This window comes from Neospora caninum, chromosome Ia (genome assembly GCF_000208865.1).
Source record: "Neospora caninum Liverpool complete genome, chromosome Ia".
Classification (NCBI taxonomy): Eukaryota; Apicomplexa; class Conoidasida; order Eucoccidiorida; family Sarcocystidae; genus Neospora; species Neospora caninum.
The window spans coordinates 1505884-1522784 of NC_018385.1; the positions used below are offsets into that span (position 1 = coordinate 1505884).

The 16901-nt window shown below is 60.6% G+C and overlaps 1 protein-coding gene across 1 annotated transcript; it reads left to right on the forward strand.

Moving 5' to 3' along the window:
* Positions 1–1473: 1473 nt before the first annotated feature.
* NCLIV_001630 (putative armadillo/beta-catenin-like repeat-containing protein) lies at positions 1474–15448 on the forward strand (the record flags this gene model as incomplete). The annotated part of the gene is made up of 6 exons (XM_003879661.1): positions 1474–2788; positions 3368–5945; positions 6389–6652; positions 7084–10681; positions 10966–11020; positions 14766–15448. 6 exons carry the CDS (start codon positions 1474–1476, stop codon positions 15446–15448), a joined length of 8493 nt encoding a protein of 2830 aa, XP_003879710.1.
* Positions 15449–16901: the final 1453 nt, after the last annotated feature.

A 16901-nucleotide genomic window follows, 5' to 3' on the forward strand; every position in this document is an offset into this window, starting at 1 on the left:
CGTACCGCCAGCGCTACCGCCCCCCACCTGCCGCGCCGCCGGCGGAACAACGAGGCGAGGAAAACGCGCACCGACTTTTTGTTTTTTACTGGGCAGAAAGGAGAGCAGATGCGCTCTGGAAACTGCGAGGCTTCACTCTTTGCACCACTCAAAAACGCCCGCCGTTCCGGCCGTCCGAGCCGCCGAGACAGATTGCTCTGTGAGCTAGAGAGTGCAATTGCGGCGCACATCGCTAGGTCAGGAGTATCGCGCTGCGTCCGACGCATGCGTTTGAGAAACAGACGAAAGGAATTTCCAGGACTCGTGGGGATATGTGGCGCTTCGTTAGTCGATTACAGGGATATTTCTGCAGCTCCAAGGGAAAGGAGGAATTTCGAGGGCTCAGTTTGAAGCCGTGCTTACGGCTCTCTCGATGTTCCCCCGTGCGCAAACAGCCCGGCGCAAGTCGGGAAATGCGCTGAGAAATTTTGCGTGGATTCCGTCTCAAATCTGGGCTTGTTTCTTCCTTTTTTCTAACTCTCAAGCAGAGTCTGTTTAGCATCGTCACCAAACACAGCTGATTTGCCTTGTCTACACTGGGCGTGCGCTTTGCGTGATGCAGCCTTTTTCCGTGCAGAGGTCCGGTCATGGCGCGTGGCCTTTTCCCTGTGAAGGAAGCGCAAGAACACGTGGTACCTGCGGCTTCTAGCTCGTTTTCCAGAAAGGCGACCCTCAGGCTTTTTCGTGCTTTCTTCTGCTTGCCTTTCCAGGGCTTTGTTTCCTCTCTTCTGTCAGTTCGTTGCCTACCTTACCAGCGGAGGTTTTCCCGTGTCCACGGTTCGCCCTCCCGGTCCGGCTCTGCATGGTCCTGCAAACCGTCGTCCTCGTGATGAATTTCTCCACAGCGCCTCCACCTGCACATGTTTCATTCTCCTCCCCTTTGTTGCTTCGATGACACATACCCGGCAGCCGCAGCGTCCACCGGGTGTTTCAGGGAGAGTCTACTAGCTAGGTTCGTTCGTCATTGCTGCCTGCGGCCTCTCTGTGCGTTTTGTTTCAAAGCTTACGAGGGGAATTGAGATCTGGCGACACGAAGCATATGCAGCTCACCAGCTCTGGCGTATGTACACCGTGTTTCCTCACGCGCCGCCGTCCGCCCGCCGTCGTTTTTCGCGGCGACTGTCAGAACAGTTCTCCCTCGGGCTCGCCACACGCCTGCCCCCGGAGCGGGAGCGGACGCAGGAACAAAAGGGAGAAGCAAAGTGGACCCAAAACATCAACTTTCCTTTTCGAACCGCCTTGATGGGGCGCATGAGCCAGCATTTCCTTCCAGCGCTGCAGTGAGCGACGTGGCAAAGAATGGGAGCGATTGGGCACACGCGAGGCCGAGGGGTGAGTCCGGTGGTGGCTGTTTCTTCTTCCTTCTCTCTCCCGCGGGGCAAACCACAAGAGCAAGGAGAGCGGGAAACGACTTAGAAAGACGCAGGAGACGAGATGGCAAGACACTGCGCAAAGCGAGGCTTGGCCGCGAGGAAGTGCGCGTCCTCACCACACCACCATGAGGGCGAGGAAGAGCAGGAGGAGGGAGAGGAAGGCTTCCAGGGAAACGGCGACGCCCCGCTGGAAGACAAGGCCGCGACGGACGCCGTCGAGGTGAGGACCAACGGGGTGGATCTACAGGGGAGGCTTGAGGCGGATTCCCGCGCGGCCTCTTTCTCTGCGTGCGAGGCGAGAGACACCGCGCGAACTGGCGACGCCTTTGCATGCGTGGTGAAAGCATACCCGAAGGAGACGGCGGAGTCCGACGCGAAAGCTGGACGGCGGCAGCCATCAGCAGGGGGAGCCTCGAGAAGGGAGTGGTCGTGCGACCGCGAGAGACACAGCTCCGGAGGAACCACCGCGGTCAATGAGACTTTGCTGGCGTCTCCTCGCCGTTCCGGGGACGACGGGGAGGACGTTAGGCAAGATAGGCAAGCACGGAAACAGCCAGACGTCTTAGGAGCAGCAGGCAGGGACGAAGGAACCAGACTCACGTGTGAGACAGCGCGAGAGGAAGAGATACGTGGACAGAGGGAGGGAAGGGAAGGGAGAGGAACGCGCTCGGAGAGAGCAGGAAGGGGTGAGAATTCGACTGAAGACGAGGCTGGAGGCAGACGAGGTGAAGAAGACTTCGAGGGAGAACAGAGACCACAGGATGCGGGGACAGGGTCTCCTCTCGAAATTGGGTGTTGCACAGGAGACAGCGAAGACGGACAACAAGGAGACGAGGCAGGCGGAACAGGAATGGGAAAAGGCCCCTCAGAGCAGAGGGGCGGCGAGGACGAACAAAGGGTGCCAGGGGGAGAAGAAGGGGCGAGAACGGAGGAGACAGCCGAACTGAAGGATGGAGCAACAGAGGACGAGGGGTCGGCTGCAGTCGAACGGACTGGGACGCCCAGTGCATGCGAAGACAGAGCAGAGAGTAGATTTGGGAAGGTTGGAGACTCGACGGCGTGTGACAACTGCGGACCACGCGAAAAGGCTGAGGAGGAAGGCGATGAACCAGAGGAGAGGAGCGTAAGAACTTGGATTGGAAAGAAGTGGGAAAGCGGGGCCGTGAAGGCCGTGGCCCAGATTTGCAAGAGGCGGCAGCTGGATCCGCAGGCGTCTTTTTTGTCTGCTTCAGTGGAGAGCAGCGATGAGCAAGAAGACGGATCCGAGGAAGAAGAGAAGGGTGAAGGATTTGAAGAAGGCGATGATGATGGAGAAGCTGGAGAAGAGGAAGAGGAGGAAAGTGGAGCGGCCGAAGGGGAAGAGGAAAGTTTTTCGAGTGAGGTGTTGAGATGCAGAGAAGCCCCTTGCTTCACTCCCAGGAACGAGGCCAGAGTTGTCGGCAGCGTTCCAGGGCGATCGGCGCTGCCGCGTTCTCTTGAAATGTTTCTTTTGGAAGGCGAAGTTTCTAGCCTTTCCTCCCCGAGAGCGGGAAGGTCAGAGACAAACCGAGCAGGCAGCCAAGGAGAAGCGAGTGACCGGCTCTGTGTCCTGTCCTCTTTCTCTTCTATGGAGGCGCTGCTGCGAGTCACACAAAAACTCCCGTTCGAAAGCCTTGTTGCGTTCTGTTGTGAGTATCTTCGGCAGCTCAACGCTCATCTTCGCTTCGTTCGTGATCTCTCCCTTCGCCAAGAGAAGGCATATCTCGCCCTCATTGCGCGCTCTCGCCTTCCCACAAACTTTTCTCTTGCGGCCTCTTCTCGTCCTTCCTCTTCCCCCTCTCCGCCCTCTTCCCCTTCTTCGCCCTCTTCCCCCCCTCTTTCTTCCGGTTCGTCCTCTCCCTCTTTTCTCCCAACGTGTGTGTCTCCGAGGGAGAAGCGAAGCAGAGGGAGACGGCATTCCGTCTCCGTCTGTCCAGGAGAGGAAACAGGCACCGCCGACGAACACCGTGCAGCCGGGAACGCCCGCGAGGGTGAACCTTCGAGGCAACCTCGCGCGGCAGATGGCGGTGCGTTTGAGGAAGGCAGCAGGTTCTCCTTCACGCGAGCGTACGCGTTAAGGGACGCGAATCGGCTCTCTCGCGTCTCGTGCGTCCAGCGGTGTTGTCAAGAGTGCACCGAGCCTGTCCTTCAACTTTTGTCTTGCGCGTACCTGGTGCGGCTTTTCTGCTGGAGAGAGGAAGAGCGCGACCGCGCCTTCCCCGTTCACCCCGAGACTCTGGTGACTCTCATCAGAGCGCTGTCGCTCCATCGCCAGCACCTCGTTCGTCTCCACAGAGTCCATTTTCCTTCTCTCGACCTTGCGCTGCTGGCTCTGTCGCGCCTCTACGCGCAGAGTGTGGCGCTCTTCCAGGTCCTCCCCGTCTTCCGCGGGCTGCTCCGGTCAGAGTTTACCGGCTCTGTGTCTCTCGTGCTCCACGTGCGGTCGCCCTTCCCGCTTCTTCCTGGCAAAGACACGCCAATGCACGCGCGGGCGGGTGCGCAGGCATCCCCGGAGGCCCGAGGCCGTCGCAGGCAGGTTGCAACCGACTCGAGGCCGTCTGACTGTTTCGCGCGCTGCTCTGGGTCTCAATTCTTTCAGACGCCCTCTGGGTCGGGCGACGCCTGGGGCATCGGCAGGAGCTCCAGCGCCTCGTTGGGGTCTTCCTGCGTCTCTGCCTGCGCGGCCTCTTCGTCTTTTCTCTGGCGGCCTGTGGCCGTTAGCTCGTGGCTGGGTCTTTCGTTCTTCTCACGGCCTTCACGGCTCGAGCGGTCCCGCGCGGCAGCCTGCATTCGCGCGCGTGATGCTGCGCACGAGGCGCTCCAGGCGCTGGCTTCCTTTCGACGCGCCCCGGAGGTGAACCGCGGATTCTCCGTGAACCTGTCGAGAACGGGGCTCGACCGCCCGCACTCCTCGTCAGTTCCTGTCCCTTGTTCGTTTTCTCTCGCGACCTGGTCGCCTGCCGTCCTCTCTCGGCTTCTGATGCGCCTCTTGCACGCAGGCGGCGTCTCTTCTGTCTCGGCTGCTGGTCCCTCGGGCCGTTCTTCTACGTTCGGAGACTCCGGCGTCTCGGCGCCTCCGCCCTGTGTGCGGGGCGCCCGCTCTTTTTCGCCATCCACGGCCGACAGGCCGCATGCGGGGCCTCGGCAGACCGGCGCGGAGAGCCCAACAGACACCAGCAGGTCTTGGCGAGAAGAGCGCTTCGCTCTCCAGTCTTCTCCACTGGTGTCCAGAGTGGCGCTTCAACTCTGTCGCGCCGTGCTCTTCTCCTTCCACGCTGCACTGCGAAAGTTCATGCTCGACGGAGATGTCTCTCTCACGGACGCCCCCGCCGTTCTTCCCCTCACCGTCCAGCAAGCTGAGGCGGGCGCCTTCGCGCATGCAAGGGTAGCTGCCGAGATGGCTCGTCACTTCTCCGAGATCGCCCAGTTGGTCTCGGAGGGTCGCGAGCGCCAGGCGTCGCCGAGGAGCGAAGAAGACGAGACGCGGTCTTCTCGCTTCCTTCTCGCCGACAGAGAAGCGTGCGCCAAAGCTGCACAGGCCCTCGCAGACGCCGCCGAAGGAGCCGCGTCGGCGGTCCGGCGCTCGGCGCAGGCCAACGGGGCTTCTGCTCCTTCTTTTTTCCCCAACTCATTTTTTTCCGGAGGGGGGAGTCTGGAGCCGGGCACCCAGAGGCACGCTGCGGGGCGTGCATGCGCGGCTAACGAAAGTTTCTTCTTTCTCGGGAAGGCGTACGCGTGGCGAGACCAGACTCGCGCAGGCGCTGCGGGGCCCGACGGTTCCAATCTGGCCACGGACGTCTCGAGGCGAGAGGAAAGCGGCGAGAAAGAGAGAGAGAGAGAGGAGGGCTGGAGGCAAGGACGCCCGGACAGAACGCATGCACAGCGCGCGAGGGCCATCCAGTTGGCTTGCGATGAAGAAGACTTGCTCTGCGCTCAGCTCAATGCGCTGACGCAGCTGGTCCTCTTTTGCGCGCAAGTCGAGACTCCCCTCGCCGCCCTCGCGTCGGCGGACTCGGGGCGGAGACAGAGGGCGACAGTCGGGAGACGCTACACAGCCGAGCGGGAAGAGAATCCACATTGTGAATCCGAGGGCTGCCTTCGCGAGGAGAGACGACTGTGCGGACTCCGAGCACGCGGCGAACGACGGACTTCCAACTCAGAGGGAGAGACTGACAGCAAACTGCATGCAGGTGCCTGGACCGACGAGGAGCCGAAAAGAGCTTCCGAGTCACAGTATCTCGCCATGCAGAACGGCGGGCGGCCTGAGAACGCGAAGATGTGGCGGCGGGACACGGAGCAGGCGTCTCGTTCTTCGCCTTCTCTCTCAGAAGCCGAGGCAGACGACGAAGGTGTCGAAGAAGATGACGAAAAGAGCGCGGAAAGCATGAGTTGGCGAGAAGAGTTGGGCACCGGGTTCGCTCGGGAGGCTCGACGCTTCGCAACCTTGGCGCAGGAGCTAAAGGATCGCCTCGTCGGACTCATCACCGCCGAGGCTGTGCACCTCATCCGATCCCAGTAGGGCTTTTGCCCGTTTCGCTCTCAAGGCCAACGGATCTCTGTTTCTCTCTTGTGGTGTCTCCCTTTCTTCCCACGTTTTTCGTCTGTGCTCTCCCGTGGGGTTTTTCGTGTCACACGACGGCGTCTGCCAATCACACGTTTGCGTCAGCAGTCCCAGAGTAGCTTGCCACGTGAAACGTCTGTACTTGTCGGAAAAGACAGGATATCGACATGTTTTATCCTGTGGTATCTGCGTTGGATAGCGTTAGCTTGGGGGCGAATTCTGTGGTGCGTGCCTGCACACCTTCTCGCGCGTGGGGTGCTCCAGGCCGTTCCCGGAGCCTCCCGGGCGTCCACTGACCACTGTCGACATCCCCTCCGTTTTCGGGACACCCTGCCCGCCTCGGTGTCTCTCAGCATTTTTGTCCCGTTTCTTCTGCTTCGTTTCCTGCTCTCTGCAGCCCCTACGTTCCAGCTCTGCCGCTGACGAGCGTCTTCGCTTCCCTGTTGTCGCCCTCGCGCGTCGACGGGACGCCGTCGCTCCTGTCGGCCTCTCTGCGACTCCTTCCCCAGTGCAGAGCGGCGGTTTGGGAGGCGTCGATGGCGCGTGTCGGCGAGTCCCTCGTCCACGCCGTTCTGCACACGCGGCTGCTGCCTCTGCGCTTTGCGTCTCTGGCGGCCCGCGTCTTGTCGCTGAACCGAGCGACAGATCCCCCCGCCGAAAGGTAGGCCAATGCCGAGAGATTCAGTTGGGGCGGTTTCGAGTTAGGCCGAGGGAGATCGGGGACCGGCAAGAAGAGGAGAAACGTCCAGGGGAGAGAGAAGAACTGCGGGGGGGGGGGGGGGCGGGGGGTTTGGCTGCGCTGCAGTCGGGAGAACCGGCGATGGGGAAAATGGAAAGGGACACAGCGGACAGAAGTCGAGCGCAGGCGGCAACGAGAAGCGGGGACCGCAGAAACTCGACCCGGGAGAAGAGAACGTGGGGAATACGGTCGAGGTGTTTACGGGGCCAAGAGGGGTATGGAAAGAGACGTCGACGAGGACGGGCGACAGCCAGGCAAAGTTTTTCGGGGACGCGTTTTCGAACTCAAGACGCGACCAACGGCTCTCTAATGGTCCCCGCCTTTACAGTTCTGGCTCTCCTCCGTGTTTTCAGCGCGGCGGAACTCCCCGACGTTTTCCTGACGTCGCCGGGGCACACGCGGAAGTTTCCGCGTGCACTTGCGCGCTTCCTCTCGACGGCTCGCGTCCTTTTGCTCGCCTACTGCTCAGCTCCGCTGGTGTTTGATGCGCCTTCTGGACCCGCTGCGTCGTCTGCCTGCTCCAGGATCGATGGCCAGGGGCGCAGTGGGCGATGCAGCCCGTCCGCACTTGCTGTCCATCGCAGTGTCTCCTTTCTGAGAGACCTTGAGGCGTTCCTTCGCGCCCCGGCAGCAGCGATTGATGCGCCGCTTTCTCAGATGGTGGAGAGGCGGTTTCCGTGCTTTGCGTCAGCGCTCTCGCCGCCCCGTCCCAGATCCAACGACGAACCCGCTCGCCGTTCGTCGTCCCCCCAGGTCTCCCCACGGCCTGCGCTGGAAGCTCGGCGACGCCCGACGGCGGCTTCCGTGGAGGCTCGAAGCCTCGAGCCCTCTGGCAAAGAAGACTCAGACAGCCGCGCGGGCCGGCCAGCTTCCAGTTGGGCGTTTCAGTCTGTCTCCGCTCGCCCGAGCGCGAGCGGAGACAGACTCGCGGAAGGCGGGCGAGGAGCCGCAGGAGGCCTGGCATCCGAAGACGGCGGCGTGCCGGGACAGGTTGCGGGCCGATGGAGACAGTCCATGCTTGTGGAAGAGGAGAGAACAGGGCGGATTTCAGTGAGTCTCAGGACAGCTGAGGACTACGAGAAGGCAGTTCGCGTCGTCGAGGCCTTTCTTCAGTGTGGCGTGAAGGCTGAAAAGTTCGCAGCAGACCTTCTGCGACTGCGGCCAGATTTGCCACGCGCAAGCAAGGAGGGGGCTCTCGCGGAAATCTGCGAAAAGCTGGCTCGGGCGCGCCGGCAGGCCGCCCAGGCGCTGGCGGAGGCTCGCCGAGCCGTCGAGGCCCGCAGGGGCCGCGGAGACGGCTCCGGCGAAGCGGAGTGGGGCCCGATGAGCGAGGAGGCAGCTTGTGACGAGAGGGCGGGGACGCCGAGACACGAGGAGACATACAGCCAGAGGAACGATGCATGTGGGCGTTTTCGGGGAGAGAGAAGACAGGCTGTGAGGGCCGAGCTGGCGGGAGACGGCAACGGGACGGCGCAGGGCGGAGACAGGGGCTGGGGAGTCGAAGAGAAGATCTTGGAGAGGCTGCGAAAGTCTTCATGTGGAGGGGCGAAGGAGACAGCGAAGCAAAGAGTGGCGGAATCCGACGGGGAGGAGCTTCAGCTGAAAGCGACAACGGCGGAGCGAGAAGGTCGGACGCAGGGTACAGAGAACGATGCGACTCAAAAAAAGAAGGCACAGTGCACGAAGCAAATGATGGAGCGAGGAGCAAGGGAAGAAGCACGTGGAAGACGGGGCGAAGAGAGAGGTCTAGGTGGTGCATCTGCATTGGAAGAGGGAGCGAAAGAAGACAAGAGGTTCCGAGACAGCCCGCAGGTCTGCCGGACCGGGGAGGCGGCCTCCGCCAAGAGTCTCTTTTCAACCGACTCCGATTCTGTGGCCAGCGGTCTGTCGAAAGAGACACTGCCCTTCGACTGGCCTGGCAAGGCAGCGTCTTCTCTTGCCTCGCCGTGCTGTCTGTCTGTGGCGTCTCCTACGCAGCTTGCATCCTTGTCGACGGCAGCCGCACTGCCTTCTCTTCTGTCAACGGTGCCTGTCCCTCTCGCCTCTGAAGGCACTGAAATGCTCTTTCTCGAGGCCGACTCGGCGTTTGGGGACACCACTGCCTTCTCTTCCGCCCCCTCATCCTTTTGTTCCTCCTCTAATCTTTCGTCATCTCATTCGTCCTCTTTGGCACCCACGGCGGCTTCGTCTGCCACCTTTTCTTCAGTGTGTCCTCTGAGCTCGGGCACTGCAGGAGGTTTCTCCCCTTCTCCGGCCTGCCGCTCCGGTGCCTCTCCGGCGCCCGCAGCGCAGGAAGGGACAAGGCCGCGCCGCCCCTGTGGCGGAAGCCAGCGGCGAGTCGACGCGCAGCGAGGCAGCGAGACTTGGAACCAGAGATCAGATCTCGGCGGTCGTCAGGGCGACGCTCCGCCGTTTCGTCGAGCAGGCCTACCCATCGGGGGCGCAAATGGCCAAGGGAAGGAAAGAGCCGAGGAAGGCCCTGCCCCGGAGTCGCTGTCCCCTTTGGCTGGTAACGCCTCTCCCCAGGTGTCTTTGTCTGTTCATTCCGACGCGCCTTCTCCCCGTATCGCGCCTTCGCTCTCTGCTGCGTCTGCTTGCTGTCAAGCCGTTCCCCTGGGCTTGCCGGTCTGTGAGGCCGCCGGCGCAGGTGTTTTTTCCCAGCGGTCCTCTCAGGCCGGAGAGAGAAACGCGTCTCTCCCGCCGTCTGCGAGAAACCGCAGAGGCGCGCCGGAACCAGACTTTGTCCGCCTTCTGGATGGGGCCCGCGAGTCTCTCGGGGGCCGCGCCCGCGCTTTTCCGCAGGCTGGCAGCCTGCGGTCTTTCCGACCGGAAGAGGAAAGGACGTGCGGAGCCTCTGCGACTTTTTCGGCGTTTCCGCTTCTGGCCGCGGTCGCGCGGGGACTGAGGGAAAACAGCGGAATGCCGGGAATCTCTTCCTCGCTTCCAGACAGCGAAGTGGACAGTCACACAGACTCCGAGAGCGACGACGACGCGCGAGCGCGAGGCCAAGAGCAGACGAGCAGAGACAGCCTCCTTGGTTCAGAGATAATGGCAACGGGAGACAACTGGGAATCGAAAGGCTTCTGCGAGAAGAGGGGAAACCTCTGTGTGCCGCAGTGGAGCGCCCGGCGGCGTCCGAGGCGAGTGGATGCCTCACGGCGACACGGTGGCAGGGGGGGGCCGCCTGCGGGAAGAGAGAACGTGGGGTTTTCTCGGAAGAAAGAGAGGCAAAAAGACTGGCGAGAACCGAAGGGCGAGCATGCCCTTGCAGGGTTCGTGTGGCAGAGAGGACACCTGCCGCCCGGAGCTTCTCGCTTTTTCCCGTCGCCTTTTACAGCGTTCTTCTCCAGCGTGTTGACGCAAAGCGAAGATTGCGATTCGTTCGCACAGGCGCTCTCGCGCCTGCTCGCCTCGCTCGTCGGGGAGCCGGCGAGGAGGCCTGAAGATCCGCAGCGACGCGCAGACTCGCTGGGGGCGAGCGAGAGAAGAGAGACAGGCGAGCGTCTCCGAGCTTTGCCGTGCGAGAAGGGGGGGAGCGAAGCGGTGCGGAAGTGGTGGCGAATCCAGGGATCCCTGCTGACGATAGCCGCCTCTCCCGCGGAAATCTTCGCCGAGGCGTCGATCTACGTCGGGGACTTGTGCTGCGTCTTGGGAGACCGCGAGGAGAGCGAAGAAACGGGAGAAGATGCAGAGAAGACGTGCAGGGGTTGTGGGCTCGGCCACGTTGAAAAGGAGGACGGAGAGGGAAGCGAAGGCGGGGACGGAAGCCTTCGAGGGATCTGGAGAGAGAAGGCAAGACCAGGAAGGGGAGCAAACGTGATGGACGATGAAGAGATTGAAGGAGAGGAAGGCTTTCCGGCCGAAGGCAAGACGCTGTGGCATGACCTCGACTATGAATGGATCGACGCGGACGAAACGACGCTTCGAGATCCCCGATGCCGCTTGATTTTGGTGAGATTTTTTCCATCGCGTTTCCTCTATTTTCGTCTTTGGCATATGCTCTGAAGTCTCTCCCGCTCTCTCGCGCGAATATGCTCCTGTTCTCATCCCCACAGTTCACGGGCCTCTCTTTCCGTAAGTCTCTCTATTCTTGGCTTTCGTCGGCCACTGGAGTGGTTGTCCTGTCGAGTTGCCGTCTAATTGGGCCCATGCCACCTTTTTTTTCTTCCGAAAATCTCGCTCTTCCGCGTCCTTTCCAGCTTTCGTGGGTTCTCCGTCGTTCGTTTTTCGTCTAGTGGTTTCGGTGCATCGCTGCCGTTGTGCTGCGCCCTCCTGGATTCTTACGAACCTGTGAGTTTGTCCGCCGTGTCTCGCTCTGTGCCGTTTCCCTTTCGTCTTGTTTACTTCTGAGGTTTTCCGTCTTCCTGTTTCCCCATTCGTTGCGGGGTTGTCCTCTCCCGTCTCGTCTTAATTCAGTCTTCTTTCTTCCTGCGTTTGTCCATCCTGTTCGCTTCTGCGTCGTAGCCTTCGCCTTGTAGGCGTGCCCGCACACGGCTTTTCTCTGTTTTCCTGCTCTCCTCTGCCGTATTCCGTCTTGCATTCCTCTCTTTCCATCTTCTTTGGTTTTCAGCCCTCTTTCTGCCCCCCTTCTGCACTGGTTTCCCCCTGTGTTCTCGCCATTCTCTGCCTCACTCTGCTTCACTTCTGTTTTTTTCTTTCCTCCTTGTTCCTTCTTCTCTCAGACCTTCTGGGACGGAGTCCGTTCGCCTCTACACGTCTTTTTCTCCTCTCCCCGTCGGCGGCGCCTCTGGGCCCAGACGCTGCGAGCCGCCATCGCGAGAGCCTCGTCGCATTTAAGGGAGCGAGGCGTTGGTGAAGACAGCTCTGTCTCCTCATTTTCGTCTTCTTCTCGATCATCGTCTTCCTCTTCTCGATCATCCTGTCCTTCCTCTCGATCACGCTCGTTCTCTTCCCCTTCGTCTCGGCATTCCTCGGTCCCTTCTGCTCCGTCGACGGCCTCGCCTTCTCTCGGTTCCGTGCGACGCCGGAGAGGAAGTAAACCGAAAGGAGCTGGGCCTTTTCGAATACGGCACCGTAAGGGCGGACGCGACAGTTCGTCTTGCCTCGAATTGCCTCATCTTCCCACGGCATGCTCCCAGTTTCCTGGCCCGTGCTTCCTCGTCTACTCTGAGCACCCGCACGTGGTCCACAGTGGGACGACCGTGTACTTCCCTTCTCCTGCGCTTTTTTCTTCCGTTATGTCATCTAGGTTTTCCGGCTTTCTTTCGGAAGGTCGCAGTGGTTCTGCTCACCACTCCGTGTCGCCTGTCGGACGTCTGAGTCCCCCTTCTCCGAGCCAGACACTCCGAGAGGGCGTCTTTTCTCTTCTCGGGGCGTCTGGACAAGAGGCGTCCCGCAGTGCTGTCTCCGAGGGCCTGAGCCGGTTCCGGAACCTCCTGGGCGTGTCGGTCCCCGGCGACGCATGCGCGTCTGTGCCTCTCGAAACGCCGCACCCTCGGGAGAAGAGGGGAGACTTCTCTTGGCTCTGGGCGAGACGGGGGCGCGCAGGCAGACCCAGCGCGACAAAACGCACACGAGAGGAACACAGCGGCCAGGCGCCTTCTCCCCCGTGGGGAAGATGGGACGAAGCAGACAAGCGCAGAGGAGAAAGAAAAACAGGAGACCTGGTGAAACACGAGGACAGAGGGGTGGGCGAGGGAGGCGGAACCCGAAGCGAGGAGAGACAGAGGCGGCCTACCCTTGACGATTCACTCTCTTCGTGGCCGCAGAGGCAGACGAACGGGGCGACGCTCCAGAGCTGTCGACGCATTCCTCGGCATGCACGGCCTGAAACAGATGCAGCGGCTCTGCCGTCGGCGTTGAGGCTCAACGATCTTGCTCTTGTCAATCAGTTGGAGAACGCCCCCTGGAGCGATCCGGAACGCGAGTGGTGTTTCCCTGAAGAAGTGTGTCTCTCGGTTGAGGCGCCGCGGGGAAGGCCGCGGTCGCCGTCTTTTATGCCTTCTTCATCGGTATTTGGAATCGTCGGGCTCTGACGCACCACGGCGACGCGTAGAGAGATCGGGGAAGGACAGAGATCGCCAATACGGACAGCGGCGGGAAGCCAGTGAAGCACCAGAGTGAAAGAGCCTGGAGGGAAAGCAGGGGAGAGGGGGCGTGTACAGGCGTGTGTTCCTCCCAGTCGGTCATTCCAGATGGAACGGACTCGTTTGTTAACCCGATACGCGTCTCGCGGTAGGTTCACGAGGGGAGGGGGACGAGTGCGATGGAAAAGTGTGTTTTCTCGCGTCTGCATTCGTCGCTGACGGCTCCGCAGGAGCCTCTGGGCGGACCGTCGCCCGTTTTTTCGAGCAGGAAGGTCGCCAAAGTGAAGGATAACACACATTTTGCGCCGCCTCACTGGAGTGGAATCCGCACTGTCTCGTCAGAGGCTACGATGCGCAACGGGTTCCACAGTACACCGTGGCTTCTTGTGTCTTCGACGGATATACACCACGGCGGCTCTGTGCGCCACTCGAGAGCCTTAAAACACTTTTTCCAGTAAAAAAGGAGCAGCAGCCACAGCGCTGCTGGACGCGGGCATGCCCCTAGTACAGAACAAACGGCCTGACTGCACTCGGCTACAGACACCACCAGATCGTCCTGTGTCGTTGCCGACGCTGATTCTCTCGCAGCGAATCATCGCCGGAAAACCTGAAGGCTTTGAGCAGCCCCCGCGCTGAACACCTGTCGTCTCTGCATTTCAAGAAATAACAAAGTTTATTCCGCTTCACAGTCCCGCCCCGTCGCCTCCTCTCAGACTGCTTAGCGAACCGCAGTTCGTCTGCCAGGGAGAACAGGGTCCAGACACCAGTGGGCCGTTGAGCCTGCAGTGCAGTTTTCAGGTGTATGTGCACTTGCTAAGCGAAATGCGAAAAGGATCTACGAAGTCTCTTTTCGTATGCGGCGTCTTTGCTGTACCACTCTGTGAGAACTCCAGTGAGCGACGGCAGGTGGGCAGTGGAGACGCCGTGTGGATGTTTCCATGGCGTGGACGCGTGCGGGGGTCATTGCGAGGACCGCAGAGAGCAGCGAGGCAGAGCGAGTGCAAGTGAAGCGCATGTCTGTTCTAGAATTTAACGCACACCTTGCGCTTGCTCCCTTGTTCCTGTCTACGTTCTCTCTGAACCACAGAAAAAACCACCCCGAGTGAGGGCTCCTGACTTCTTGAGCGCTGTATACGGAAAGAGGCAAGGCGCTGCATGTGCGCTGTTTGCGTAGCGAGCTCTCCGTGAGAGTGTATCCGAGGAGACTTCTCGAGGCACCTGCCGAGGCCGTACAGGTACTGGAGCGCATGCAGTCACCTCTCTCATTCCTCTGCACAGCTCTGGGAAGTGCGAAGAGACGAGCGCCGGACCACATAGGGGAGAGAGATGCAGGTTTTTGAAGCACGCACCGCAGTTCACGGCGGAGCGAAGGCTGAGTTGCATAGGATTTGCACGTCCGTGACCCCGTTTTCTCTTTTTAGCTTTTCCCTCCCCACTGGAAAACGCACACAGGCGAGGCTGCATTTGCATCGCATCCGGTGAAAGAGGGCAGGCAACACGAGGGGAAGAATCACGCATTCGCCCACACGCGTTCTTGGCGTCTCCTTGTTTGTCGAATTGCAGATGCACACTGGGGCCGAAACGGGAGAGAAAAAGGCACGGGATGCCTCTGTTTCTGTCTGGCGAGTCCGCCGGGCTCTGCTTGCGGAAAAGCTAGAAGAGGAAAGAACAGCACTAGAGGAGACAGAGTCTAGAGTGTGTTTTCCTGTCTCTTGGAGCCCCAAAAACCGGTCGAGACGGGACGATCGCCATGCGCAGACGAAAACCATTGTCCCCCCCCCCCGCGTGGCGTTGCTGGTGAGTGTGTGTCTGTCTCCGCTCTCTTTGCACCTGGGAAAGGAGAAGAGGGAAAACCGGAGCGCTCTTCTTCCCCTGTGTATCGCGGGGCGCTTTCTCGTCCTTCCCAGTGGTCCTTCCCTTGAGTCTCGCGCCCTGCCTTTCGCGCACTTATCGCCACTTCAAGTGTTTCGTCTTGTTCTCCTCGCCAGGCTTCAGAACGCGCCAGAGTTGCGGCCGCAGAAAGTGCACCCGGGACCTGACCAGAGCCTGGGAGCCTTGGGGGCTTGCGGCGTCTGTCTCCCGTCTCCTGCCTCGTTGCCGCGTGCGGAGTTCCGCCCCGCTCGCCGGACCCGAGAAATACGAGAGTGCATGCGCAGCCTTCAAAAAGCGACTCACGCTCGTGGCCGCCACCACGAGGGGCGTGACTGTGGCGAGGGCCCCCATCACTTCTTCTCTCTTCCACCTGCTCGACGCAACAGGATTCAAAGCCGAAGAGGAGTCGGAAGAGCCCGAAGCTGAATTCAGCGGATTTGTCAGGGCCCCGCCGCTATTGAGCGGGTACAGCAACGGCAGCGCGAGTCGCGAATGCAGGAGCTGGGCGAGAACATCTGCACGCGCAAAGAGAGAATGGAGACGCTCCGGAGAGAACGGCGGAGCCCCGAGGGCCGAAGAAGAAGGTGGGGCCGAAGAAGAAGGTGGGGCCGAAGAAGAAGGTGGGGCCGAAGAAGAAGGTGGGGCCGAAGAAGAAGGTGGGACTGAAGAAGAGGCAAGAGAGCGAGTGGCACGTGAGGCATCCCGATTCAAGGAAGACGATGAAGGGGAGGCTTCAGCGGGAGACGCAGATGAAGAAAAGGGACAGGCAGAGGAAGGCAGACATGTTCGGCGGGTTTGAAAGCGCGACACCGCATCGTTTGGATCACGCGTGGACAGAGCGAGGAGCCGTGGCCTCGAAACGTGAACATAGAACGTCCGCGTTTGGTGAGAAACGCGGGCTGGCAAGCCAGAGGCGAGGGAGGGAGCAGTAGAGGAGATGAAGGCGGAAGGAACCGCCTTCCTGGCAACCGCCACGAACCGCGTGCACTCCATGTTCCGAGGTGAGAGAAGAGTGGAATAAGGGAATGCTCCGCAAAAAATTGGCGTGAAACTCCTACGGGAACCGACGCGGCACCTTTGGTTCCCCGTGTTTCAGTCCAAACAAGAAAAAGCCTCCGCAAAACAATTTTTGCGGGCTCCCACTCAGCCTCCTCAGCTCCGGCGTCTTTGAGTGCGCGAGAGTCTCGCAAGGGCGCCAATCGTCCTGTGTCTCTCCACGGTCTTCCTGATGGGAGACGCACTCCAGTGGGGTCCTCTTACGCTCGCGGGACGAGAAGCGGTGGACTGAAACCCCTCTCCAGCAGCCCAGGTGCACGCAGCGGCACGGCAAGAAAGCGCAGAGAAGGCGCAGAGAAGGCGCCGGGACGAGAGGATGAGCAAAAACGGCGCGTCCTCACACCGGATGACGAAGGCGAGAAGACACAGCGGGGGAGACAGGCCGAGTCGGCAAGCAAGACAGCCAGTCGTATCGGTATTCGCCGAAGCGCAACAGACGGGAGTGCCGAGCGTTCTCGACGACGAGGGGGGCAGAAAAACTGGAGCAGTTTCTTCGCGCGTTCTGTCCGAAGGCAAGTCGGTTTGTGTCCCGTTTTTGGGGTAGAAAGGAGACGATCTCACGTATTGGGTGAGTCAAATGGTCACGTTTGCGCGTTTTGCCGTTGCAAATGCACAGCTTGCGCAAATGAGAATTTCTCACCTCGCTGCCAGGAGGGCCAAACACTAGCGGGAGTGAGCAGGTTGGCCAGTCCTCACAGAAGCGCCCTCGTTGTCCGAAAGAAAACTCAAAGCGGTTCTCGACGGGACTTCAACTGGAATTCCACGGAGTGTACCTGTATGAAGGGGACCCTCCCGCGAGCCTCGGGGGCTTTTCTGTTCCTTTGCTTCTTTTCTCCCTAGCTCATGCTGTCCGAGCAGGGTTCCCCCCATTCATGTGCTCGAAGCCACTGTCTGGGCAGTCGGAATTCTCGCTCTGCCGAGGTACGGGAAACGGTCCGCTGTGCGGTTTTCGCCACTGCTCACGCGACAGTGGCTTCTTTTGGGGCCTTTTCGCGCCAGGCCATCTTTTACCCTCCCGCCCGCGCGACTGTGTGTCTATACAGCACTCGATATAATCCTAGAAATTAGAGAAGGCGCGCGGGTGCAGTGCCGGCCTGAGCTGTACCGTCACGCGTGTGACCCCTTGGAGCGGCTGGGATGTCTGCGCGTCATCGGAGTGCGTCATCCTGTGTACAACACACACGTTGGAGGGTGAC